Source organism: Hippoglossus hippoglossus, chromosome 3, assembly GCF_009819705.1.
Source record: "Hippoglossus hippoglossus isolate fHipHip1 chromosome 3, fHipHip1.pri, whole genome shotgun sequence".
Taxonomy (NCBI): Eukaryota; Metazoa; Chordata; class Actinopteri; order Pleuronectiformes; family Pleuronectidae; genus Hippoglossus; species Hippoglossus hippoglossus.
The window spans coordinates 23,731,270-23,756,785 of record NC_047153.1 but is presented as its reverse complement, the minus strand read 5'-3'; the positions used below and the strand labels follow the sequence as shown (position 1 = coordinate 23,756,785).

The following is a 25,516-nucleotide window of genomic DNA, read 5'->3' as shown; positions in this document are numbered from 1 at the left end:
GCAGTTGTCCGTCGGGCGGAAGCGGAAGCAGTGAGTGCAGAGTCCTGAGGGAAACACAGAACTAATGGAAACAGGCTGTCGACTTTAACTGGGACTTCACCGACATGTCCATCGTCTTTGTGCCAAAGAAACTACGAGGAAAAGCGAAAATCAACCAGGAGATTATACAGAGGGTGAGAGACCAGCTAATGGTGTTTAGCATCCAGCTAACTAGCTGTTAGCTCGCCCCCCCCCCCTCACAGCTGTCCCTTCATCCACTTGCTGTTTGACGCCCTAATCAGTAGAGGACGGTGCTTTGTTTGAACTTGTTTACCTTTTGTTCCGTCTGCTCTCAGCTGCTGGATGAAAACGACCAGCTGATCAGATGTATCGCAGAGTACATGCAGAAAGGCCGAGCGGTGGAGTGTGTCCAGTGAGGCCCCGCCCCTTCATTCAGCTCATTACACTGTGGGACTCAGTAGTTTAATGTGGCCTTTTCTATTCTTCTTCTTCTTCCCATCAGATACCAGCAGATCCTGCACCGCAACATCGTCTATCTGGCCACCATAGCTGATGCCAGCCCCGACAACACGCCCACCTCCTCCTCAAATGTAATTTCCATCACATGATGCACAAGCTGCCTCTGCACTGATGGTACAACTGGTGATCTGATCCTGACTCTTGTGTGTGTTTCCAGTCTGCAGCTGAGGAAGCTTCAGCCTCCACCCCAGAGGTGAATGGAGCTGGACCCACATGATGCAGGCAGCTGCTGTCAGTCGAGCTGGGACAGTGTCGCCCTCAAGACAATTTCTATGTGACAAGGACATGGACTTATTACGCTGAGCTGGTTTCAGTAATGTGACACATTTCATCACCACTGGTGTTTCAGATCAGTATTTTGTGTTGAGAGACTGAAATGTACATTAAAATGTTTTCCTTTTTAAAAAAGTTGGAGTTGAGTTTTTGAAACAATTCTGAGACCCAAAAGTATGAATGCACAAAACGCTCAGTAATATTTTATTTGTTTGGAGTTTGGGCAGCTGTGGCTCAGGAGTAAGAGCGGTTCGTCCACAAATCAGATGGTCGTTAGTTTGATCGGTTTCCCCAATTCCATGTGCTGTAGTGCCCTTGGGCAAGACAGCCCCAAAGTGCCCCTGACGGCTGTGCCAGCAGTGCATGACTGATGTGGGATAAAGTGATGCACTGTGTGAAAATGTTCTGTAAAGTGCTTTGCGTTGTCATCAGGACTAGAAGAACGCTACATTAATACAGACCCATAAACAGTTGTTGCTACAACTGAGATCATTTTTACATTATAGTGAGCAACATTTTTAACAGAAATAACCGCAGAGACATTTTGAATTGCTAGTCATTTTTATTTATTTTTTGCATTGCTGGTACACTTGGAAAGATTCAGTTGCCAGCTCAAGAGAACAATAAGCAACATAAGCCAAGCAGTTCCCCTTCATATCTTCTATCAGGGCAACATGGTTTTTATTTATTTTTTTATTATTTTTTTGTAGAAGCCACTAGTAAACCATTTGACACAGCTGAGAAGCTAACAGTTACAGTCCAAGGTCTGTAATGATGTCTTTAAAAAAGGCTGCAAGAGTTAGGAAGATAACACAGACAAAAAGCAACAAACCCTATATCTTGATTGTGCAAAGCACATTGACTATAAAAAGATATATATTTATATGTATATACAGCAAACAATTCTCTGTAAACATGTTAAGTATGTTAGTTTTCTGAAAACATGGTGTCATTTCATAAATACAGGCAACATTGGCATCCGCAAACATCACAAAAAGATAACATTCTGGGCTCTTTAAATGCAGCCCATCGCCATAGAAACCAAAGAAACAAGGGCTCGAAAACACCCTCATCACACACTGGTTTAGTGTTTAGAATGGCATATTTGGTAACCTTTAGAGATAAGATGGTGTAGTTCAACTGTTGTAGGAAAAAAATGTGCTTTTTTCACATATTGGGAGGTGGAAAATAAATGTTTTCATGTAATATGGCTACAAGAATACTAACATACAGTAATGGTATAACATGTAAGAAAATACAAAAATAAGATTAATACTGTCAATAGTTGTACAAGAAAAATATTGTATTATTAAACAGAAGAAAGGTTTAGGTTTATTGGAGTTAGTGTCAATCTGGAGCAAACAACCACCAATTGGAGAGGAGGAATTGAACGCGCTAGCGAGTGTAAAGACGCCCCCCTTGCGGTCTCGGGAAGTGGGGTGTGTTAACTCCTATCTCGTCAACGTCGCTCGTCATCTCGACAACGCTTTGGTTGGAAATTTTATTTTGCAAGTGCTATCAATACCAACATGGCACACAGTTACTGCTATCACTCATAACTCTGGTCAGTTGTTGAAAAAAGTAGTGTATTTCTCTCAAATTACACCTCTGCAGTGATTTACTATAATTATGCTGAGCCTGCTCAAAGCCTCTTAATAAAAAGAACTAAATATTTATATTTCTACTTCAGTATTTTACAAGCTATGAAACAGTAGATGGTAGCTGTATTCTGAGTCATCTAGCGTGAGATTTGGCAGTTACAGCTATGTAGACACAGTATATTCATCAATGTGGGCAAAATGAGAGCATTTCAAGCCCCTGCCCCTTGTTAATACCCCCCCCCCCCTCTCTCCTTCTCCTTCTCCCTCTCTCACACACACACGCGCCCTTACACACAAACACACACACGCGCCCTTACACACACACACACGCGCCCTTACACACACACACACACACACGCCCTTACACACACACACACACACACACACACACACACACACACACAGAGACACAGACACACACGCCCTCACACAGACACACACGCCCTCACACACACGCTTTCACACGTTAAGCTGCAGAAGCAAGTGGGTGACGGCCGTGCACGTCTCCAGCTCTTGTCTGAGGAGACGTCAGCTCAACAGACAGAGAAACAACCACTTAGACTAACTGCTGCCAGCATGACACATGCACCTTTTCTGTAGTTAAAACATGGCAGTTGAAAAAACTTCAAAATACGCCTCTCTCTCTTTCCAATGGGGATGTTTGATATGGAAAAATATAGATACAAAAATGTTGAGCCAGTGTGTGAACATAATTTTTGCCTCTGAGGCTTTGAAATCTTCCAATTCAGTGGGTGTAGAGAGTGAAAGGCTGCAGCTTGGCCCACTCAGTGGCTCAATGAACACGAGCTACAGGCCCTCCGTGGCACTTCACCGTGGACTCATTCAACATTACGGATTGGTCAGTACTGGTGAAGGTAGGAGGGCCTGTGCTCGTGTTTGAGGGGGAAGGATTTAAAGCCCTTAGTCATGGGTTTGTGTTGCTGCTGTTGCTGCTGCTGCTGTTGTTGCTGCTGCTGCTGCTGCTGCTGGGTGAAACTGGGAAAACCAGAGGAGATGCAGGTGGAGGGGGAGCAGTCGCTGGCAGTGGACCACACAGGAGACTGCAGCATCTGCATGGAGTCGCTCCACTGGGAGGAAGGAGGGATGTTCATCTGATACAAGGAAGAGCTGGGATTGGGCATGGTGTTGGTGTGGGTGGAGTGCTGCCATGGGGCTTTGGGAGGCCAGGTTTTAGTTTTGCTGTCCTGTGGAGCGCAGCAGACAGAAGTCAGTCAAGTTAGAAAGTCATGCTCAAGAATTTAGACAGAAATAAAAAACTAAACTCCTTACAAGCTCTGTCTGTTACTCTATAATATAAAACTAATTTGGATGTTTCCTGGGTTTGGGGTTGTTCGGTCCACAGACAGTCGGTAAAAAATGAAAGCTCCTTGTCACAGAAGCAGAAGAATTCACATTTGAAAAGCGGAAGCCGGTGTACTTTTTATAATTTTGCTTGAGAGACTTGAATTATTCTATTATTAATTATTATGTGTGCAGTAATGCATTGCATTGCACATATTATTTTAGTCATTATTCTATTATTAAATATGTTGCCAACTGTAAGTTTATTTTATCTGATCAGTTAACAGACTTATCACCTCAGCTCTACTGGTCCGAGAGTGTGTACCCGCTAACACTTTGTGGCTTTACATTTTTTGGAGGAAAAAACAAATCACACGATTATAACTGAAAACGTGAGGCACAAAAGTTTCAGTCAAAGACCCTCAACAAACTTCTCAGATATTTTAGAAGTCCAATTAAAAAAACACTACAATATCATTAATTAAAAAAAATCTCGAACAATATCTTTCCCCAAAAGAGGTCTTTAAAAAAAATAAAGACACTAAATAATCACGACTAAAACCATCATCAGAAGTTGGGTGACCTGGTCAAAAGAAAAATAATCAAGTCCATACCTGGCTGTCATCGCCAATGTGATGGAGTGGTGGGGAGGGCAGGGTGCACACCTCCGGCTCACCACAGCTGTGTTTTCTGAGGACACAGAAATTCACAATGAACCTCATCACACAAACAGAGCTCCAGAAGGTATTTTAACCAGCACAACAAGGAAAACAACAAATCTACGACAGAGGACGAGTTGGGGACTTACCTCCTTTGTTTAACTGCTGCTACGAGGTCAGGCCCAGAAAACATGGAGAATAGACTGTCCCCATTGGCTGAGGACGTCTCATCGCTGGAGCTGGCCGAGTCCCCCTGATTGGCCGACCAGCTGCTGTTCACGGCCTCACTGAGGACACAACCAGAGGAGGTGTGAGTTTCTATAACACGGTCAACAATATGGTGCTAACCTCACATTCTATTATTAATCCGATGACACTTACACTCTGTCATGAAATCATTTCCTTTAACTGTCTTATCATAAACATGTTATGTCATGTCTTTCCAAAAACTACAACATTATTGTGTGTGTGTGTGTGTGTGTGTGTGTGTGTGTGTGTGTGTGTGTGTGTGTGTGTGTGTGTGTGTTTCCTGTACTTGAGTGGATTAGAGGTTAAGGAGAAGCCATGTGTGAATACCTACCCCTCACTGTAATACTCAGGGTGGGACCAGGTTCGATGCTGCTCATCGGGCATTGGCCAGTTGCTGCGCGTGTTGCTAGGGCGACGGATGTGCTGCACCTGCCGTTTCTGCTGCATGGCCTGACTGACACCGGCGACGTAACGTGCAAACTCTGGATCCGAGCCGACTGCGCATGGAAAGAGGAGGATAAACACAACTATGAGTTTCTGACACCCTCAGCTTTTCTCTTTGGCTCCCTGGGGCTCAATCCGTTTAGCCAGACTGTCTACCAAAGCAGAAAAATCACAATGGCCGTAAGTCAACTCTGCACAATAGGCCTCGACTGCAATCAAAAGAGTCTGCTGCACTGTAAAAATAGAAAGCGACACAGATTAAATTCAGCATAAACCCTCAAATGCAGGAGAAACCAGCAGCTCAGACTATCTATATTCATTATTTTACTCAGATCAGAGCCATGTGTTTGTCTGGAATCTGCTTGAATGGCTCAAATAGTAATCAAATAATAAATAAAACTAAATACTTAATCAGATTATTTTGGCAGCATGTCATTCTGCACAGTCGATAAGGATTTAAATTTAGATAAATAACTTTCTTTGTCAGCTGCTTTGCTAATGCAAACATCTTGAATGTTTCACGTGGGTCATATGAACCCAGGAGGTAACAACAATACTGTTGTGTACGAAAATGAAAATGTGTTTTTATTGTTCTTGCTGACCGAGACACAATCAACTACAATGTATCCACTATCTACTTATCTGATGTCAGTGTTGTCTCTAAATATAAAAGTTTGTAGGCCAACCTAACACACAGTTAACTCATATAGTTCAAATCACCTTTCTCAGAAGTGGAAATTAACCAGAAATTAACATTTTACAGCACAAATGATCTTATCACGGTTCCAAAAGTATTGATAGATTGTTTCAAACCAATTTTCCTACAGATGTAATCCATGAATATACAGAGTTTTCACCTATATTTTCTATTATATCTTCTTTTGTACTAAATCTGTTTTAAAAATGTTTCACTCATTTCAATATGGATGATCCACAAAACACCTCATAAACATGTAGGAAGGTGGATCTCACCTGCTGGGTCAAATGGCAGCGTGTCTCCTAGGACTCCAAACACCCCCTCGCTCTGGTCCCTGTTGGGCCACGTGTTGTTGCGGGGTCCCTGCGGCTTCTGACCGAGCATCTCTGACATGACACTGTCCATGTAGGTGCTGACCAGGCCGAGACTGTACAGGTCTGAGCTCAGATCTGGCAGTCCAGGGGACCCCCACTGCCCGATGGGTCCCAGAGGTGACAGCCCTGCTGGGGGACCTTGGGGTGGTGGTTGCTGACCGGATGTGCCGAGCCACTTGCTTGCCACTCTCTGCTGTGGCAGGACCTGTGGTGGGGTCTGTTGAGGAGGAAGCTGAGGAGGAGGGGGCTGCTGCTGACTGATGGGCTGCAGGAGGTGCTGGTAGTACTGCAGGGCCTGCGGGGAGGGCTGCTGAGGAGCAGGAGGAGGCTGCTGGGGTTGTTGTTGTTGCTGCGGAGTAGGAGGAGGTGGCTGTGGTTGTGGCTGCTGCTGCTGCTTCTGCACTGCTGGAGGCTGAGGCTGGGGCATTGTCTGAGCTGGGGGCTGTAGGGAGATAGTCTGGGACGTTGGTGGGGGTCCACTGGGCGGCTTCAGTTCAGCCGGGTTTGCAGATGCCACAGAGTTCCTCCTCTTGACCAGGGGCGAGGCCTGCTGAGATTTACCCATGTTGAATCCTGAGAGAAAGTCGATGACATCCTGCATCTCTTGGTCAGTTGGCAAGTTCATTCCCTGGTCATCGGACACCAAGCCGTTGGCCAGCTGGCTTTGCTGTGTAGGGTCAGGAGTGGAGGACAGGCTGGCCATCTGCAGGATACTCTGTAGCCTCCCGTCACTGTGGCCCAGACTCTTGGCCTTATCCTCAGAGCTACTGGTGCTTAGCATGCTGCGAGACGGCGTGCTCGGGATGGAGTAACTGCCGCCACTGTTCGAGCTAGATGAGACCTTCTTGGTGAACTTGGAAGTCAGCTTGGATATAGTTTTGGGCAATCCACTAGAGGTCTTGGAGCTGGTGCCTAGAGGAAGGTCTACATGGGTGCCATAGTCTGGGATCTCCCGCTGCAGCTGGATCTGAATAGTGGGCAAGGCCTGCTCTCTATGGAGGAGAGGAGACAAACAGTAAAATATTATTAGCTGACAATTAAGTAGTACTGTGTTGAGTATAAAAAAATATTCATATTGTAATCTGAATTCAGGGTGTTTTGCCTGCAATCTAGTTCATTTGGTTCAGACCAAGTGTTGAATAGTGCAACAATACCAAGTGTTATGTTATTTAACCTTCACTTACTTTCTCTCCTTCCACCTGTTGATGTCAAACACAGCCGTGTAGAGCATGTCAACTAGACCAAGTGTTTTCTCTGGGTCCAAACTCCGCTGGAGCAGGGACATGGTGGCTGGGTCCTCCTTCAGACACCTGTACTCACACACAGGCAAAAAAAAAACACAAAACCGGACAGGACATGAACTACAATTCCAATACAAGGTTTTTAACAAAAACCCACAGAGCTTTAATTGAACAGATGAAAACTTGACATGCAATATTCAAGAAGAACCTAAACAACTGTGACCTGGTACCTTTCTGCTCTGGTCTCTGTACCTGACTCTGCCGATTCAAATTTCACAGAACTGAGCATAAACAAATGACAACTAGAAACACTTTGGTTTCTCAAATTACACTGATTTGCCTTGGCCTAAGATCTATCAGCTCATCACACTTAACCATTTCAATGGAAGAACTCAGCAGCTAAAGGTATTAGGTAGTTTCTTCACCAAACTTCTGCATCCTTTATGGTATATTTAAAGTGGATTTAAGTCATAAACACATCAAAACAGGGTCTATATTGGCTCACTATGTCATCTAGTGCATTACAAACCCAACTTTAGTTCAAAACCAGCGGCTGTTTGACCTGATCCAAATTAAGATGTCATCTGTGGATGTTTGTGCTACTGTTACAGCTGTAACAGTCCTGAGCAGTGACTGTGAAATGCCACACAGAGGAAATAGCAGGATCACAAAAAACATTTCTATTTCAAGATGTGGTCATGGCACTATCTCAGTTTAATAATATACCACTGAAGTATTGTTCACACCAATGTGTCAACACTACATTAAGAGGGTGCAGCGATCAGTGTCAATTAAATCCAGTTTATTAACCAGATTCTCCTCAGTGTGTTGTGAACTTCCTGACAGCTTTATGTCCTGCTTTAGGGAAATTATTAGTGTACAACTAAACCCTGAATAAACAACTCGCCGTCATTCCCTTAGGTCTACTCTGCCTTTTTCCTCATCCGACTGTGTGCAGTAGATTCACATACAGTCTGTACAATCTGCTACACATAAAGTCTGTTGTATAGAAGAACTTGACAACAGGATCCAGAAAAATCTAAATACCTGTTGGGTTCGGCTCAGGCTCTATTAATACTCAGCCGGGCTCGGGTCGAGTCGGAGAGATATTTAGAAATGATGTGCGGGGGCTGGGTTCAGTCACGTTCGCCGAACAATAACTAAACAGCAAACATTTTAATTTTGAAATACTAATTAGAATGGTCTCATGCACTCAACACGGGTGCTTCAACTTCTTTTCCAGTGGATGTCAAAGTTAACAACACTACTAGCCTTCTATGTGTGTGACAAACTTTGCTTGTGTTGAAACAATCTAAAAATAGAAGAAGAAGGTTCCACTATCTGCTCACGTGTGTGTTACCAGTGTAAGCAGGCAAAGTGTGGCCATAGCAACAAGAATTGCATGACAGACTGGGAAAGGGGAACAAAAACTCAGTAGCTGTGTCTTATTTTTACATTTGAAGACCAATTTTGTCACAGCAGCACAACGAGACTGCTCTATTTTGAAGGCTACTCCAGATACGGCCATCAAATGTGTCCTTTCTTCACAGAGACGAAGGCTCCAACTGGCGGATCCTTCTCGGCTCAAATCTATGCCAGGATTCAATGCACTTTGGTGAAAAAATGTTTTTCAAAAGGGTAATAGCACCAGCAAGCGTCGAGACGTCCGATGCTTTATGATATCATGTGTTTTTCACATTATCATTGTGTATACAAAACCACATGATTGTATATTGGTGCATGTAACTGTACCTGGATAATAATCAAAAAATATTAAGTCAATAATTAAAAACATTTCATTAAGAATAAGGTGTTTTTCTGCCACTACTGGCCGAATCAAAAATATATATTTTTAATACCAATTGCCACATGTTTGATGTACTCACCATGTAGAAGGAACTTGGACCACAACCTTGGAGCCCTCCAGAGTGATTTGAGGAGCGTAGGCCTCCTTGTTCTCAATCTGAGCTGTGTCAACAACCACCTGATGGGACACAGAAACAAACCTGCATCATCATCATGTCCTGACAGAAAAGCTTTCCTCACAGCCATCTGTTCGTTTATTGTGAATCCTGCTTGTGCAAGCAATCCACAAAAGTTTATAGCTTGCTGTGTGTTGACACATTTAAGGTGCACATACAGGCATTTAAACAAGTGGGAGGATCTATTTTACAACAACACTTGATAGGTTTATTCTCTACAGTATGTAAACCAGTCAGATTTATCACTTTGACCAGCCTAGGTGACATGAAAAGAAAAAAAAAAACTTTCACCAAGAATATCACTGCTGTCTGGAATTAATCTCCCACCAAGCGAGCAAGAAGCGGTTCAAGGAGAGGAAACTGAACATATTCAACCAGCCGGTGACAACAAACTGACCGGCCTTCCTGCCTGCTGCTACCATGTATTTGCAAGTTCTTTGAAAGTGGCCTTGGCTCCTCATGCTGCTGGGTCACAAAGAAGGAGGGAAGGTGGGAGGAGTCTATTTCCTGTATTGCAGGAAATTACCCTATTGTTATTTAAAAAGCAGGTGTATCCTTGGAAACCTTGGGCTGCGCATGTGAGAGCCGCACACACACATTAAGTCTATGAGCACATATGCACTATGGAGCACATATAACAAGGTCAGTGGGGGCAGGAGGGAGGAGGAGCAAGTAGCAAAACAACCGAGGTTGACTTCTTCGCTCGAGTATGAAAAAAGCCAGGAACATGTGGGTGTGGATGGTGCATGACAGCGAGTGTACGAGTATTTATATTCTTAAATGTGTTTTAAAAAGTATTTCGAAGATACCATGTCTATTCACACTGTGTGATCTATTTCGGGTTAAATGTGACGAGAGGCACAGATAAGGAGCTAACGCAAAGCGCTCATCCATCACCCAGGGCTTGCTTTACAGTTAACACGGGGCAGGCAGGGAAGAGTGGGAAGCCTCCCTGGGTTTGACACACAAATCAACGCAGACCACACAGAGGAAATAAACATTGAAACATAAACACACTGGTGTTACTCTTAGGAGCGTCCTGCTGCTGACCCTCCCTCCTTCCCCTCTCTGTGACAGACTCTTCTTTTCAACCCAGATGAGCCCATCCTTCAGCCACATGCTGCAGGCATGTTTACTCCCTTTTGTGTCTCTCCGGTGTTTGTTTACAGCTCTCGGCTGCCTCAAAGCAAGCGAACAGATCTCCTCATCTCAATTACAAATCTGAAACACAATGGGATCCAAGATGCCAAACCCAAAGACACACAAAGGGAGGGGATTCAGTAACTTCAGCAGAAGTGTAAGTGAAGTACAACAGGCCTGTTCACGTTGGCATGCCAACTCCTTTTCCACTGCTCTGCAGCATCAACTACACTGTGGTGTTGTGACGTTAACAAGAGCAAAATACTGAATGAGGATCAAGGAGAGCATGTTCTACACAACTGTTTATATAAGTTCATTTAACACAAACACTAAAATATTCCTTTAAGAGACAGTAACAAGAACCGAGAACAACAGATTTCACCTGCATAAATTAACAACACAACAAGTTGATAAAAGCTTGAAGTTAAAGGAAGGAAAATCAAGTAAGAATCAAAGAAACTTGAGCTTATTTCTCATGGATTTCTGCCTCCACTAACATCATATATGTAAATAAAGACTTTGAAGGACTCTAATCAAAAGGTATTGAGCGTAATTTGTGTAATATATTAGCGTATGAATTATTGAGCTATGGCCAAAAACCTCTTTTGTGATGTCAGTGTTCTTAACCTTTGACATGAAAATCCATCCAGATGTTCCTGATGTCATCACTTTCACAAAAATGTGAAGTACATACGGACAGATGGGCAACCTAAAAAATAATGTCTCCGGCCCTGGCTAGTGCCGGCAAAAAGGCATTCAAAGTTTAGTTTTCTTACATTTTTTCTCTCAAATCCATCTAATTTCCATGAGTGTCCTTTGAGGACTGCAAACCTTATTATCTTTTGCTAAAAATTTGAGTGACATAGTAGTTGTGGCTTTTACTACTGTTATGCTAACTTGAAACTGGTCTGGTTAAAAGCATTCATTAAATGACCAACATGTAGACTCTAATTCTGCAATAAATATATCTCTTCTTATCCAAATAAGGATACACGTGGCGCACTCTACTGAATCTAACATTTTATGAAGACATGCAAAAAACAAAACATTTCACCTGACTGGGAGAAAGTCCTGTCATCAAAAGATACAGTGTAGTGATACTACAGTAAATTACTCACCAGACCAGCCTGGGCGAACAACAGCTGGACAGCTGTCTTGCAGGCTCCTCTCCACCTGGATGGGCAGACGTGGTTGAGGACCTCAGTGACAGGAGAGTCGTCCCTTGGGGTCACTCCGTTCTGGCCAAGCGCCTCCTTAATGAGCAGCAGCATTGTGTGCTGAGGAGAACGAAACACACAAAGCATCAACCATACAGTCTGCCATCAGTGTCTGCTGATGTTACACTACAGATGAACAAACACAACAGGAATTAATTCAACTAACTCACATATCTTTTCAGGTTATTGCTTAATACACAATGAAAAAAAATTATAAATATACTTATAAGTTACTAAAGTACTAAAGTATCTTTCACTTAAACTACTGACCCAGAGAATGTTGATGACACAATAATGAAACAGAGGTGATATTACTAAAAGGGCTATTTGATCTTTTCTGCAGAATAATGGTGGTGCAAGTGAGGAAGCTGACCAGTGGGTTCAGGGATCGTACCGTTTTCAGTTTAAGGTTTTCAGCCGCTGACTCGTTGAAGGACACTCCTTTGAGGAAATGTGAGCCGATCTGCAGAGGGATAGTGGGCAGCTCACACTGGATAGGCTGGGAGGTGGTCTGCATCCTCCCTGCCTGCTGGGCCTCCGCCTCACTGCAGCAGCCCTGCATATGCACACATACACATTTTAACATATATACAACAAAAAGTACTGACACAAGAGGCGATGAGATGGCGATACACAGCAATGGAAGAATAACCGTCTTAAAACAATTACAAAGACACACAATTTTAAGAAAAAAACACCCGATAAACAAGCCAAAATTTGAAAATCAGTTAGTTACATCAGTGAATCTTAAGATTGTATTACCCTTCATAATATAGACGTTTTGAGAATGACCTCACCTGTAAGGCTACCTCCACAGCTTTGGGGTTAAGATGAAAGCCACCCTTCAGTGCGTACTCACTATGGCCCAGGCTCTCTAGTGCTGCTTTATAGGCCTGGAGAAGGGAAAATTACGATTGAGTATCAAGTAATCATCAACAACAATAGGTTTAAACTCGTCTCGTACTCAAAGTTCATAGATAACACCATCTGTTTCCATTGTATTCTTCAATTAAAACTGCCATATTTACTTGAATTTATATCTACAAACTATCTACAAGCCATTGGTATAACAGTAACTGTATTTCCCTGGTGTGGTCATTAGGGTGATACTGTACCTGTAAAGCATTGTCAATCTTCATGTTAAGATCCTTCAGCTGGTGCTCAGGGATGATGGTGTTGTTGGAGCAAAAGAGCTGCTGAACCTGGATGCCTGCCAGGCAGCCGTCCCGGCCCCTCTCTCTCAGCCTCGCCGTAGCCTGAAGGCACAGCAGCACACAACAGAGCAGAGGGTCAGAACGACAGCAGGAACATCAACACAACTACAGAACAATCTCACAGAGAGCAATACATACTCCAGAATAAGCGGATTGTTCTGTAAAATTAGATGTCCAACATTTAACAACTCATATAAAAGGGTTTTGTTAATAAGGATAGTGGGTAGCTTGAGGTTTTACAGGCATATTCTCCTCTTATGCTATAAAAATCTCAGGGAATAATGAAAGTTTTAACACAACAGATGCTATGTACTGGAAACTAAACTTTTTAGATGATGAAAAAACATGGCTTACGAAAAGAGTCCTGACCTCCTCCCTCTGCCTAAACAACCCCCCAGCACATTCTACTAGGATCTATCGAGGCCCAGTCCCCTCCAGGGCTAACACTCTGCATGCCAGGGCTTAACAGATCAATCTACCCACTATTCTCCTCTCTGCCTCACTGTACACAACAAAGGTCAAAATGGGCCAGAGGGACTGATCAGCCTGGGGATTAGTTAGGTCCTCTTACAAAACAGCCTCCCATACCAGGGGTGGTGGTGAGAGGAGTGCAGAAACGCTGCGCCACAGACAAACTGCAGCCCAAAAAAGAGGAAATAGGAAATTGAGGCTGGAAATCATAAACGGCTGTCATTTCTCAAGAATGTGTAACAAGCCGGCCTTTAACCTTAAAAAAAAAAAAAAAAAAAAAAACACAAAGTCCCAGACCAGGAAGAGTCCTGGGGCGCCCTGTGACTGCATACCTCAGCTGCACCTTTCCATGAGCGGGAGGCGTCCTCCAGCTCTGTGAGGGGCCCGAGGTCTGAGCCTTGGGAGCGGGCGTTGGCGCAGCGCTCCTGGGCCTGGGCAAGAGCCTCCGCCAGGCAGGACTGAGCGACAGGCTGGACCTTCTGCAAAGCCTGTGATAGAAACTGGAAGTGGACCTGCATCACAGTGAGGAAGCACCGACCCAGTACCTGGAAACACAGAGACAGATATTTCTCTTATAACAGAGCCATCATCAACATGCTAGAATACTTCAGTCAATATGTTTGAGACACTAAACAATATGGATACTAGGGATGTAACAATTCAGAAACAGACATGGAAACTGTGAGAATAATGTCCACAGTCTCATATCGTGATACAGGATGATGGAATCGAGATACACCAACTCCAACCTGCTGCCTCCACTGCATGTGCAGCCTTTAAGCTTTTATATTACAAATTTAACAAAACTCTGCATTTATTTCACGGTAGTATAACACATGTAAATCTCAAAAATATTATTCTCTTCAAAGCTAGGGTAAGTTGTATATTTTGTAATTACACATTATACTTCATTTGCTCCGTAAAGGTTTAAGTCAAAAAAAGACCAAGTGATCACGGCTGGAGTAAAAGCAAGACTATTGTAGCTCAAGAGGGATGACTGTAGATCCCCAGGCACATTCAAGTGAGGTTATTCTGGTTATCTTCATCGAAACAAAACAAAGAGATCATAATACAATCTGGTTTAACCAACAGGCCAGACTTTATTTTTGGATATAGTTCCTGTAACCCAGATAAAAGGGGAATTGACTAGATACAAATCTGTCTTTGGGTGTCAAAGCCTTTTTTACATGATTCCTGTGTCATCGTTTATCTAATATTTATCACAGGTTTATCAAATATTTTAACCTGCATACATGTACCTCCCACATCCCATGATCAATTTAAAAAACAGTTTTCCCAAAATTCTGTAATTTTTGAAATGATAAACATTTATTAGGTCAGAAATATTTACACACAAGAAAATGTGCGATTCAGTTTGACCTATATACTCCAATAACATCTCTGGAGAATAGTCCAGGCTTAGAGGCTGTTTGTTGTCCAGTTAGCAAAATAAGAGCAACAGGACACCACAGGGTCCACCATGGTCACAGGGTTTTCTTTTTCAGGTACCTGCTGAAAATATCTCAAGGGGGAGGCTGAGGTGTAAAGACAGAAACATGCTGCTGCTGTCTGATGGCAGACAGGAACAACTGGACACAACTCTCACTCTCCAGCTCCGCACCTCATGGAAACCAAAAGTCCGCTATGGAAATGACGGAAGCAGTGAAACCTCCGACTGTAGGACGTTTCACTGGTTTCATAACAACCACAAATCAGGACATGATGGCAAGTCCGTCGCTGCTCTCTGGAATGTTTGAGCCATGACTTTGGAATTTTGATGGCTGCTTCACTGTTTTGTTATTTGACCTCCTGGCAGCACTGTGAGTGGCTACTGAAAAACTATTTGTACTGGATATCAGGTATAATGGAACGTCAAACTAACTGCGGCCTAGTGGTTGAGACACACTGAACTGTAGTTGCAACATTCTCACTTCATTTCTCTTCTTTTCAATGTGAAGAAAATTAAGAAAAATGCTCAAAAGAAGTGAATATAAAAAGTCCATCTTTGAAAGGTAGAGTTGTCCTTTGTTGCATTTTTTAACATGACTTCAGAGTTCTTGTTTCTCATCATGCTGTAGCTCAGTAGATCCTCTATGTTTTAGTAAACAAGGTGTGTATGAACTTGAAGCAAACAAGTTACTGACTGCGATCCCTATATACTGTACATGTGATTATACAAATAAACACGTTCACTGAGCCTCTGTGCCCAGCGGATAAATAAAAGCTTTATTGCAGCGAGCTCAGAGCAGAGAACTATGAGGTTGTTTTTCTCTTTCTGCTGACAGCCGGCCAGAGAGACTATCCCAAAAACCCAAAAGGTCTTGGGATTGACACCAACCGTCTTTGTCAACATCATAATGTGCAAAAACCCTGTGCTATACAAGTATCTATGTACGTGCCTTAAAGAGACATAAAGATATATACTTTTAGACAGTGTTACATGAGAAATGAAAGCAATACAAGTTAAAAAAAAATACACAACAGCCTCCTCAGTGATTCTGAGTCAGTATGTTTCTCAGAAAATCCAAGTATCATGTGATTTTTGTTGTATTTCATCAGTTCCTTATAATGCAAGAAATGAGATGTTTTGTGTGTTGATTGGAAAGAAACAAAACTTAGAGTCTGTGACCACACTAGCAGCAGTATGAGGTTGTACACAGTGGTGCTTTGAGCGGAACACTACGTTCACCATTCAACATGCTCACTATGACAATGCTAGCATGTTTAACTTTAGGTATAATGTTTATTATCTTAGTTAAGCATATTAGCGCACTAACAATTGCTAATTAGAACCAAAAATAAAGTACAGCTGAGAATGCCATTAGTTTTGCAGGTATTTTGACCAAATATGGTCCGAGCTGAAAGGTAGGGTTTTGTGTAATTCATCCTTTGGGGATCATAAATGTTTTGCTCAACTGTTGCAGCAATCTATCCAATAGTAGTCAAGATATTTTAACAAAAGACAAAATGTCAACCTTCTGGTAGAGAAGCCAGGGGATCAACAAAGCCAGTGGGATACTTTTTCTGGGATATATCTGCCGAGGTCTTTGGTTTTAAAAGTGCACATAGTTTTGGTGCCAATCAATAAAGTAGATGTTAATATGTTTCACAGAACAAATGAAAAGTTTGACTAGCAAGAGGCACTAGAGTAAAAGTCAGAGTTTAAAAACAGTCAAAAGAATGAATTCTCTGGGGGCCCTGAAAGTTTATAGCAAATTCTATTGTAAATGATGACATAGTTGTAAAGCTATTAGACTCTGAACCACAAATGTAAACCTCGAGGTGGGACCAGGAAAACAGGCCTTTCAAAGTCAGTAGGATTTATCCTCTGAGGAGTCGATGAAAATTCAATAATCAAGAACAGGTGGCCAATAGCACAGACTTTGTAAGTTGCCAAAACTCTTGTAAGTGCAATTATTTGAATATTTTTTGTGAAATATATAAAGGAACCATGTATTAATAGTTGAAGAAAGAAAGTTTTATCTACTTTCTGCAAAATATGTAATTTGGCCAAAAGTGCCAAACTTTAGTAACCGACATGCTGCCTATTCCTCTGGCTACCTTACTCTGAGACGAGTGATAAACACAGACTCAGATCTAGGGCACACAAGATGAGAAAGATCTGCTCCGTAGTTTTGGTGCAAAACAGAAAAGTAATAGATAACAGGAGACACAGAAAGCCTGATAATGAAGCTTGGAGGAAACATATACAGCCAAATACTGCAAACTGATATCACACTATGTGGTAAATCTTAACGAAGATGGCAAAATAGCATGAACACAAGCTGACGAGATCAAATACTAACCCAAATGCTACAAAGTCAACTACAATAAACAAGTGAGGGAGAAGAAATGAGGACATGGCTGCAGCACGAGATAATGGATAACACATGTGATTGGCTGTGCAGTATCCCCACACAGTCATGGAAAATATGAGAAATACGAGCACAGCAGAGCCAAGCCGACAGTGGGTCCCTCTAAGGCCCAAACAAGGCGAAATCGTGAATCAATCAGCATTTGTATTTTTATATTCTGAGAGCACCTGCAGTATCAGTGCCCCAAATCTCTAAGAGCAGGGTTCCTGAGATCCACACCTCTTCTAAGAAAAGCCAGTGTGAGGCTGTTAGAGGGAAAAACAAAAAGCAGCCTAATCTTGTTTGGTTAGTGTCAATCTTTGTCCTTGCTTAACTCTTTCCATTTCTTTTTTGGGTCTTCCCTTTTACCATCATTCTGAAACAGGAAGGTCACACCTCTCCTGACCCTTTAAAGTCTTCCAACCAATCACTTACATATGCCGAAATTACTGTGGCACACAAAGATATTCTATATTCACTTCATCAGCTAAAAGAGAATAAAAGTGTCAAAAATTGGAAAGTACATCTCAGTTTAGTTCAAATTGAGCTGTTTTTGAAAGAACATTATGTTGTTACAAAAACCAGTGGAATTACTTCATGACAAACCAACTATTACTCATCTCTTCAGCCTCACTTTATTGTCGTATTTTGTTGGCACTTTGTTGTCAGCCACAGATGTGGAAATCTCATATGTTTGAATCCAGCTACGTCCATTTATTTAACAGAGTTAAAAATATTAGCCTCTTTTCATCTCTAATTGTGTCTCTTTCCACAGAACACAAGTCAAAACAGCCAATGAAAATATCTCCCATGATAAAAACATAAAATATTTCCCTGTAATTAGATAAAGCCCATGTATGATATGGCCACAGCTGTATAAAAAAGTGTTTTTAACATCTGAAGACCAAGGGGTTGTTTTTCCAGCGTGCACTGGGGTTATCCAGTTGTCTGACTTGAGCAGCCATGAAGGTCTCTCTGGTTGTGGGGACCTTTATGTCTGCCACTGGTCTTTGCTCTGTGGTTAAACTTACAAGCTCGGCAAACAGACTCTAAACAAACCGTGACATTTTTTTAATGTATATTTGGCAGAGGAGTCACTGTGAGCAGCCAGGGAGATAGGAGCTGATTTGGAAAAAAGAAGTGGTTTGTTTTGCAGACTGAACTGACTTGAACTTCTGGGGGCTCTTCTTAAAAGAAAAAGAAGAGGAAGAATAAGAAGGGGTTGGGCAAAAGACAGAAAGAGGAGAAGGAGACTCAAGCAAGGGGGGGAGGTGGAAAAGTTTCACATACCACAACTCCCCGAACTCAGAAATGCATTTGGTTCTTTTTGAAGACCTCATAATAAATCCAGCTGCCAAACAGCATTCCTCGACTCATGCAGACAAAGGAAGATACCTTTTACAGTCACAAATACATCACGTCGTGAGAGACAGGCTGAATTAGTGGCAATTATCACGAACTAGGTCTAAACAAGTTTGAGCTGTGTGTGCACAGAGCTTTCGTCTACCAAAATAAAACATGAGAGATACCAGCTCAGATACTGAATCAAAAGCAGTGCACCACTTCAATGAACCTGGGTCATAGATGAGTCATCAGGAAAGCATACAGGCTGTTGTAGATTAAATTCACTACAGTGCATGTGAACAACATTTTGATGATTCGTCAGCTTTAACCAATATATTCCATTTTATTGTTGTTGCTGCACTTGCTCTGTCCAGCATTTGTTTAGAATTATTTTGGATGCACGCTGAATATCTTAATAAGTGTTGATTCTTTAAAAAAAAAAACACCATTATAATACAAAACAGTCACACAGTGCATTTCAGTCTCACAACACTCTACTTTGGTGTGAATTGGTAACGGTCCTGAACTGATCAGCATAAACAAAAGAACAACAACACATCCTACTGCGTCACACGCAGCCCGCTGTTGCATGGAAGTCAACATGTTCGGTTTCATGTATAAGTTATTGTGCCGAGGAAGTCAACACATTTTTTAGCACAGGCTGCTGTCTTCAATGTTGACCGAGAGACTCTTGCCTGTGCTGTATTGTGAGAAATGTCCCTCTAGAGTGACATTAAGGTCGCATGCATCTGACCCATATTGGATTTGGACCAGATATGAAAGTGGCCCCAATGGGAAAATGAAAGATCAGATTCCACGTGACCTGTGCTGTTCACAAAAAAACTGTCAAAAGTGAGCAAAACAAAATAATGGATTTGAGCCACTTGAGTCTAGTCTGAATGCATCTAAAAATTACTACAATTACAATTTGCCATCACCATATTATTCTTACTGTGCTCTTTAACCCCAACATATTTACTCATATTCAACCTACACTAGACTGACATAATATTTTTTGTGTTGATGCAGTTTTTACTCCCAGGTTAATTCCACTGACACGTTGGAATACGGCTATTGTAAAGCAGTATTAGTGTGTTTCCCTCTCTGCTTTAACAGATGAACCCTTTATGCCTTGGGCCAGACAGCAAATGTAAGAGCCAAGCGGTGCGGTCTAAACTTTCACAGACTTGGGCTTCCTCTAATATTCATCTGTGCATATCCCACCACAGAGAGTCAGATTTGCCGACTGTGGTGCAGAAGTGTTTCCTGTTTTGGGCTCTGCCACATCCACTGAGGTCCGACAGTCCCTTCAGTGTCTTGGCTGCAGCCATGCACCCGCTCCCTGTTACATACATAACTACTATGTAAGCATTGATGATGACCATTGTTTTTGCTTTATGTTGCAGTGTTAGATCTATATGAAGCCACCTGTGGCACCATGCTTCAGTTCTGTGACTGATGCCAGATATCAGATATGACATGATATGTAATACTAAAACAAACAACAAAAAAAACTGAAATAAACCTGCTATAACAAATATGAAGATATATTACATGTAAAATCTAGAAATAAATCTGTGGCAAAGAGGAATTTTAAAAAGGTGAGTAAATCTGGATCAGAATGCCAACAAGCAATTACATTTATGAGGTCATATAAAAATTAAGTCAATAAATAGTTAAGATGTGAAGTAAGAAGAAGGGATGTTTCTTGTGGTTGTATAGTAACCCGTTCTATGTCATACACTATCCAGAAAGATTGTGGTGAATTTAGTTTGCGTCTTCACATCTTGCACTATCCACGTACATAGGCAAAATATATATCTCAGTTGAATTTTTTAATTCTTCCAAATGTTTTTTTTACTGAATTAAAATTCCAGTAATTATTGAACTCAAGTCACACTATGAATATACTCAATTCATTGCCTCCACAAGACAACAGTTGAAGACAGGGGTAGACAGATTCACAGGGAGCTCCACAGACTCATCTGTTCATTAAATGCAGGCTAAACAAGCAGTTGTCGTAATCATAAGAAAATAAGGGGTTCATGTTGGTGGCCCTTTGGGTGTGGGCACAGCTGAAATGCTACTTGATGCTGATGGCACCATGCGAGACAATTAGTTAGGACAGCACAATTACAGCAACTGACAACACGAATGTATTAATAATAATCATGATGTAATGAATTTATCAATTCATGACCAGTACTCCTCAAAGCACAAACTCAAGTCTTTTTGAATTCTTCCTTGTGCAGATTTTTTAAGAATTAAGCTATAACCTGAAATTAACCTGCTTTTAAATGTCTGACAGAGTCGGCCCAAGTTATGTAGCCTGACTTCATGAACCCCCTGACAGGGGTTGAGTGAGCTGGGGTTTCTATAACAATGATGGGATTAGTACGCTGTGATTATTGGTAGTGTCTAATTCTCTCAACCATAATGTCTACTCTCCTTAATAATGGTCATGTTCTGCTCTTCTCCCTTCTTCTCCTCAGCTCTGTTGAGCAAATATATGTATACAAGATGTGGCAGATATCAGACTCCTCTTGTTTGAACAGGGACAACCCCATGTTAACCTACCTGGAACTAATGCTCAGACACAAACGTGTATACTGTATATGCCTGTGTCTGATACTAGAACTAGAAAGACAAATGGACAAAATCTAAAGTGTAATGGGGAGATAGTCAGAGAAAAAATTCTTCCAACATCGTGACCGTGCCTTTAAATTCGTGCTCCACTACAAATCCTCCACTATTAAGACATAGAAAATACTTCAGCTACAGGGTTCTACATTTAACACATCAGCAAATCCGGCGCCCGTGGAATAATTGGTGTGGTATTCTGAATGACAAAAAATGACTTTTCTTCTCATGTCCACTGTGTTTTTCACACTTCACTCTCACATCCTGACACCAGCTTAACACTGGGCGTGAGGATCCTATTTGAGCCAGGAAGTACTGATTCATAGAGCCAGCCTCCTGACAGAAAGCAGCAAAGCATCTTAGCACCACTGTTAGAAGGCGAGTCATCGGTAAATGAATATGATGGAAGTCATGTGGTGCTTAACTGAAGCGCCTCAACTTGTGAGCTTAGCTAATTCTTTCCAGGAGAGCAAACACTAAACCTCAATGTCAATACTTTATTCTGTTTAGTGGCAGACATGGGACAGTCATTTTACTTAAGTCAACACCGGTTTTCTGTGTGAACAAGCTCTACAAGTATTAGTGAGATGGTGCATGGTTCTGTGCGAGCACCTACCTCAACATCCTGCAGGCTGAAGTCGTTCTGGTCTTTGAAATTTGCGGCACCAGCGCTCAGCTCCATCAGCATCTTGGCAATCTCAGGCTTTATTGCTGCAGTCAGCCTGCTGGCCGCCTCCATGACGTGTTCCTGCACGTCCTTCAGTTGCATAGCTGCTTTGGAATAGTGAGAGTTCCTGAACACACTGCTGAACAAGTCTGTGAGGAAGGCGCTGGCCCGGCAGAACACGTTGAGGGCATCCAAATATTTTGAGATGCCTTGCTGGATGTCTGCAACCGCAGTGGTGGCAGCGGAAGGGGGCGGGTGGCAGCTGCCAGGCATGCCCACACCAGTGCCAATGGGCGAAGATGCCGAACAAGTGGAGGCCAGCGAGGCGCTCAGGGTCCGGCTCAGCTCAGGCATTTGGTACTGCTGGTGCTGTTGCACTTTCTGCTTGGACCCGCCGAGCAAAAAGCGACGCTTGTAGTCCATTTTACTTTCCTGTGCACTACAACAATACATAAGTGGTGCAACAGCACCGGAAGCTCCTGTTTTTACTTTGTTTTCCCCGCAAAGTGCTCTTGTCCTTTTTAGAAAAAAACCCAAACCAATCAATCCTGAAACCTTTCAAGTTATGTAAAAAGACAGCCTAAGGATTCCACCTGCCAGAAGCTCATCTCAGTTTGCCCTGTGGAGAGGCCGCACAGAAAGGGGTGAGGTCGGGGGGCGATGGGAAAAGGCTGATAGGCTGAGTGAAATTCTTACATGCAGCCCTGCTGCAGATACGTCAGACCCAGCTTAAAAAAACAGCACAGACACACCTCCAGATTCTCTGTTTCCAGCTTCAAACAAAATTATCATAATAGGGAAGGAAAGTCAAAAACACAACTTCATTTAGAGTATTTGAGCTCTCGAGCACATTAACTTTCCTTCAGAAAAAAAATCTTTCTTCATACAGTATATAGAGCATCTATCGAGCACATATATAAACCTATACCAGTCTGCACTGATAAAAATAGAAAATAATTTTAAAAGCTGAAACCAAAAACGAAAAATGAATCCAAGGATAATGAGAAACTGGTCAACAGCACTGAGAAAACAACTAATAAAAAAAACAAGTGAGTAAATGATGCTGGAACCAGAGGATGTGGCTTGAACACTGGCTGGTAGAGGAGCAGTGGGAGAAGGGCAGACAGATCCAGTCCGTCTTAAATCCTCTTCAAATAGCAGGACTCTGTAGGCAGTGAGCGAGTGGCCAGCTGATAGCTCTGTCTGCCTGTCTCAAGTCTCCAGCAGCTTCCTGGTCTCTCCCTCGTCTTCTGGCTGAGGTAGATATTACTCACCGCGGAACCAAGTACGCTTCCAGATCTTGCTGTTCTCCCATGAATTGGAGCGACAAAAGCACAAATGTATCTGTAAGGCCTCTAGGTCATTTCCTAAGGGAGGAAAGGGCAGAGACACAGAGATGAGGGTTAACATCATGTCAAGAGGAAGGATGAGCTTTGTTTCAACTGTTTTACTGTTACACACCCAAAATAAAGTGCACTGCCCACTGTAACTCTACACATGACCAACAGATACACTGATACTTGACTTGATCTTCAGCATTTTCATACAATTATCAGGACACGTTAACACTATGGTTAGGTTTTTAGTGACAAGCCTGAATGCTATTGAGGGTAACAGGAATTCAAACAATACACCACTGAAAATTTCTATAATTAGCCTAGCATAATCAATATTGATACTTCATTGGCTGTTCACAGTGAAACCTGAAGTAAGATAATGCTGTAAAACCAGTTCACAGTCTCACATGTCACAACACAAGAATCTATCTGTGCATCTAGAATCCAACGGTATCCCCACTGTCATTTCTGAGAAATGACATGCAGGAAATTGAGTGATACTTATTACACCATTTGAGAACATGAGGCCTGAACATGTTGAAGTTAAAGTCATCACAATGCGAGACTAAAGACATGCCATCAATTCCACTATCTTAAAGTTAGGGTTGGTAATTTGTTTCTAAAACACTTGTTTGTTGAAATCCTCTTCACATCCTGATAGCCATCAATAAATGGAGAGAGTATAGTCATAAGTTAGAGAAAAGTCACAGAAAGGTCTGCTTTGAGCAGCTGCCCATGTGTTTTGGGAGCGTAGCTTTGACCAGAGGGCCGATGGGAGGTAGTGGGATGTATTGGTGTAGCCTGCTCTTCCTAATTATTTTTTTTTAATTGCTTCTAATAATTAATTACAGTGTTCCTTACTTAACATTCTGCAATTCACACTTAAAATGAATGTAGAAACCTTATAGGCCCTATGTATTACATGATTGTCTTGATTCTGTTTCCCTTGAAAGAAAGAGTTGTTCAACATTATTTGAGGTCACATCTGTATTAAACTGTTTAAAAAGGAGAAACTCATTAGTGAATTATGTATAGCATAGACTAAAATACAGTTTTAGTCTACATTAAATGGTTGTGCTTGTGACAACTTTTAACCAAAACCACCATAAATCTGTGATGTTTTTGGATTTATAATCTGTTGTCATGACAGATAAAAACCTGCTATTTTCCTGTTCTGATTGGAAGAGGATGATTCCAGCTACATTTCTCAAAAACTTGGTGGTAATATCATCTACAGTTTGGTAAAGAGCTGCGGTTTAAAGTTGCACATTTCTAGACGATTACTAACACCATACCTCACAGAGCGCTTCTCTGAAAAGAATCTCTGGCAGTGTCTGGTTTAGCAGAACACAGCTGCACAGAGAAATTCCTGGAAGAAGCCATTGTTGGAAGACACTGCAGACTCTGTTGCGCTGCACATAGTAGGAGTCACAATGCTCTCATTCAATACCCAAACTTTATGTGATTTGTCCTTCTCCCTTTGGCCTTTTCGCTGGATTATGAATACAATATTTTACATTGTCACAATCAAAGGGAATTTGGCCTCTCACTTATCTCTTAATACAGCTAAAAGTAACCTAGCTCAAAGACAGCGAAAGGTTAACTTGTGACTGCACATTTCACAAAGACACGTGTAAAGCGATGGCAGTGACATGATAGTTACAACAAAAACATGGTATACTAAACATGACCTGCAAATGACTGATTGCAACATGCAACAATACAAACATCTGACAATAAAGCTAAAAGGAACTTGAAATAAAAACTTTGCCAGAAAGTAATTTGCTGGTGGTCTTTTTTAATTTCCATCCATCCAAAAGAAACATTAGCCACTTTCAGACATGCAATGAACATTTTCCTGAAACTTTCCAGAGGGGCTATTTGTGCGAACGCCAATGCCCAAGTCATTTGCTCATGAAATTGTTTAAATTTTACCTATCAGCCCCCTAGTAAAATATCCAGAAAATGTCCAAGTGAGCCCATGTGAGAATACAGCAGGAGATTGTCCAGCAAGCGAGTTGTTTGTGTAGATACTGTATTTGTAACAAGAAAATTTAAAATTTTTTCAATTGTTAAAATTGAAATAATACAGATGACAGAGGAAGATGAAAAAGAGGTGCCATAAAGTAGAAGACGCAAATTAGGATGTCGCCTTGGAAAGACAAGAAGATTCAGGAGCTTTTGTCGATAACATTATGTCCTGCCACCTTCATTGTCTACCTAGATGTTACTCCTCAGTTGAACCCTCTAGACATTTTCCTGTTGTTGTGACGCATCTGACCCAGACAATC

General features: G+C 42.0%; 2 protein-coding genes across 6 annotated transcripts in view; one reads left to right on the top strand and one right to left on the bottom strand.

The window, feature by feature from the left end:
- On the top strand, positions 1-921 carry ss18l2 (ss18, like 2). Its single transcript, XM_034578273.1, has 4 exons — positions 1-173; positions 336-412; positions 503-590; positions 677-921. Exons 1-4 carry the CDS (start codon positions 105-107, stop codon positions 734-736), a joined length of 294 nt encoding a protein of 97 aa, XP_034434164.1. The 5' UTR covers positions 1-104; the 3' UTR covers positions 737-921.
- Positions 922-1,334: 413 nt separating this feature from the next.
- The window catches only part of LOC117757221 (uncharacterized protein KIAA0355-like), a 34,274-nt gene continuing 10,092 nt past the window's right edge, over positions 1,335-25,516 (bottom strand). For 3 of the 5 annotated variants that reach the window (XM_034578129.1, XM_034578147.1, XM_034578136.1), the window contains exons 2-15: positions 23,163-23,255; positions 21,838-22,327; positions 13,716-13,928; positions 12,814-12,954; positions 12,496-12,591; positions 12,093-12,254; positions 11,600-11,758; positions 9,246-9,343; positions 7,303-7,428; positions 6,020-7,110; positions 4,935-5,100; positions 4,504-4,641; positions 4,310-4,385; positions 1,335-3,598 (exon numbers count right to left, since the gene is read on the bottom strand). In XM_034578129.1, the coding sequence (XP_034434020.1) occupies positions 3,254-3,598; positions 4,310-4,385; positions 4,504-4,641; positions 4,935-5,100; positions 6,020-7,110; positions 7,303-7,428; positions 9,246-9,343; positions 11,600-11,758; positions 12,093-12,254; positions 12,496-12,591; positions 12,814-12,954; positions 13,716-13,928; positions 21,838-22,327; positions 23,163-23,203 (3,342 nt within the window). In that variant the 5' untranslated portion in view covers positions 23,204-23,255 and the 3' untranslated portion in view covers positions 1,335-3,253. Of the gene's footprint in view, positions 3,599-4,309; positions 4,386-4,503; positions 4,642-4,934; positions 5,101-6,019; positions 7,111-7,302; positions 7,429-9,245; positions 9,344-11,599; positions 11,759-12,092; positions 12,255-12,495; positions 12,592-12,813; positions 12,955-13,715; positions 13,929-21,837; positions 23,256-25,516 lie in introns of all 5 variants that reach the window. The other 2 variants (XM_034578158.1, XM_034578169.1) reach the window with 1 other exon arrangement.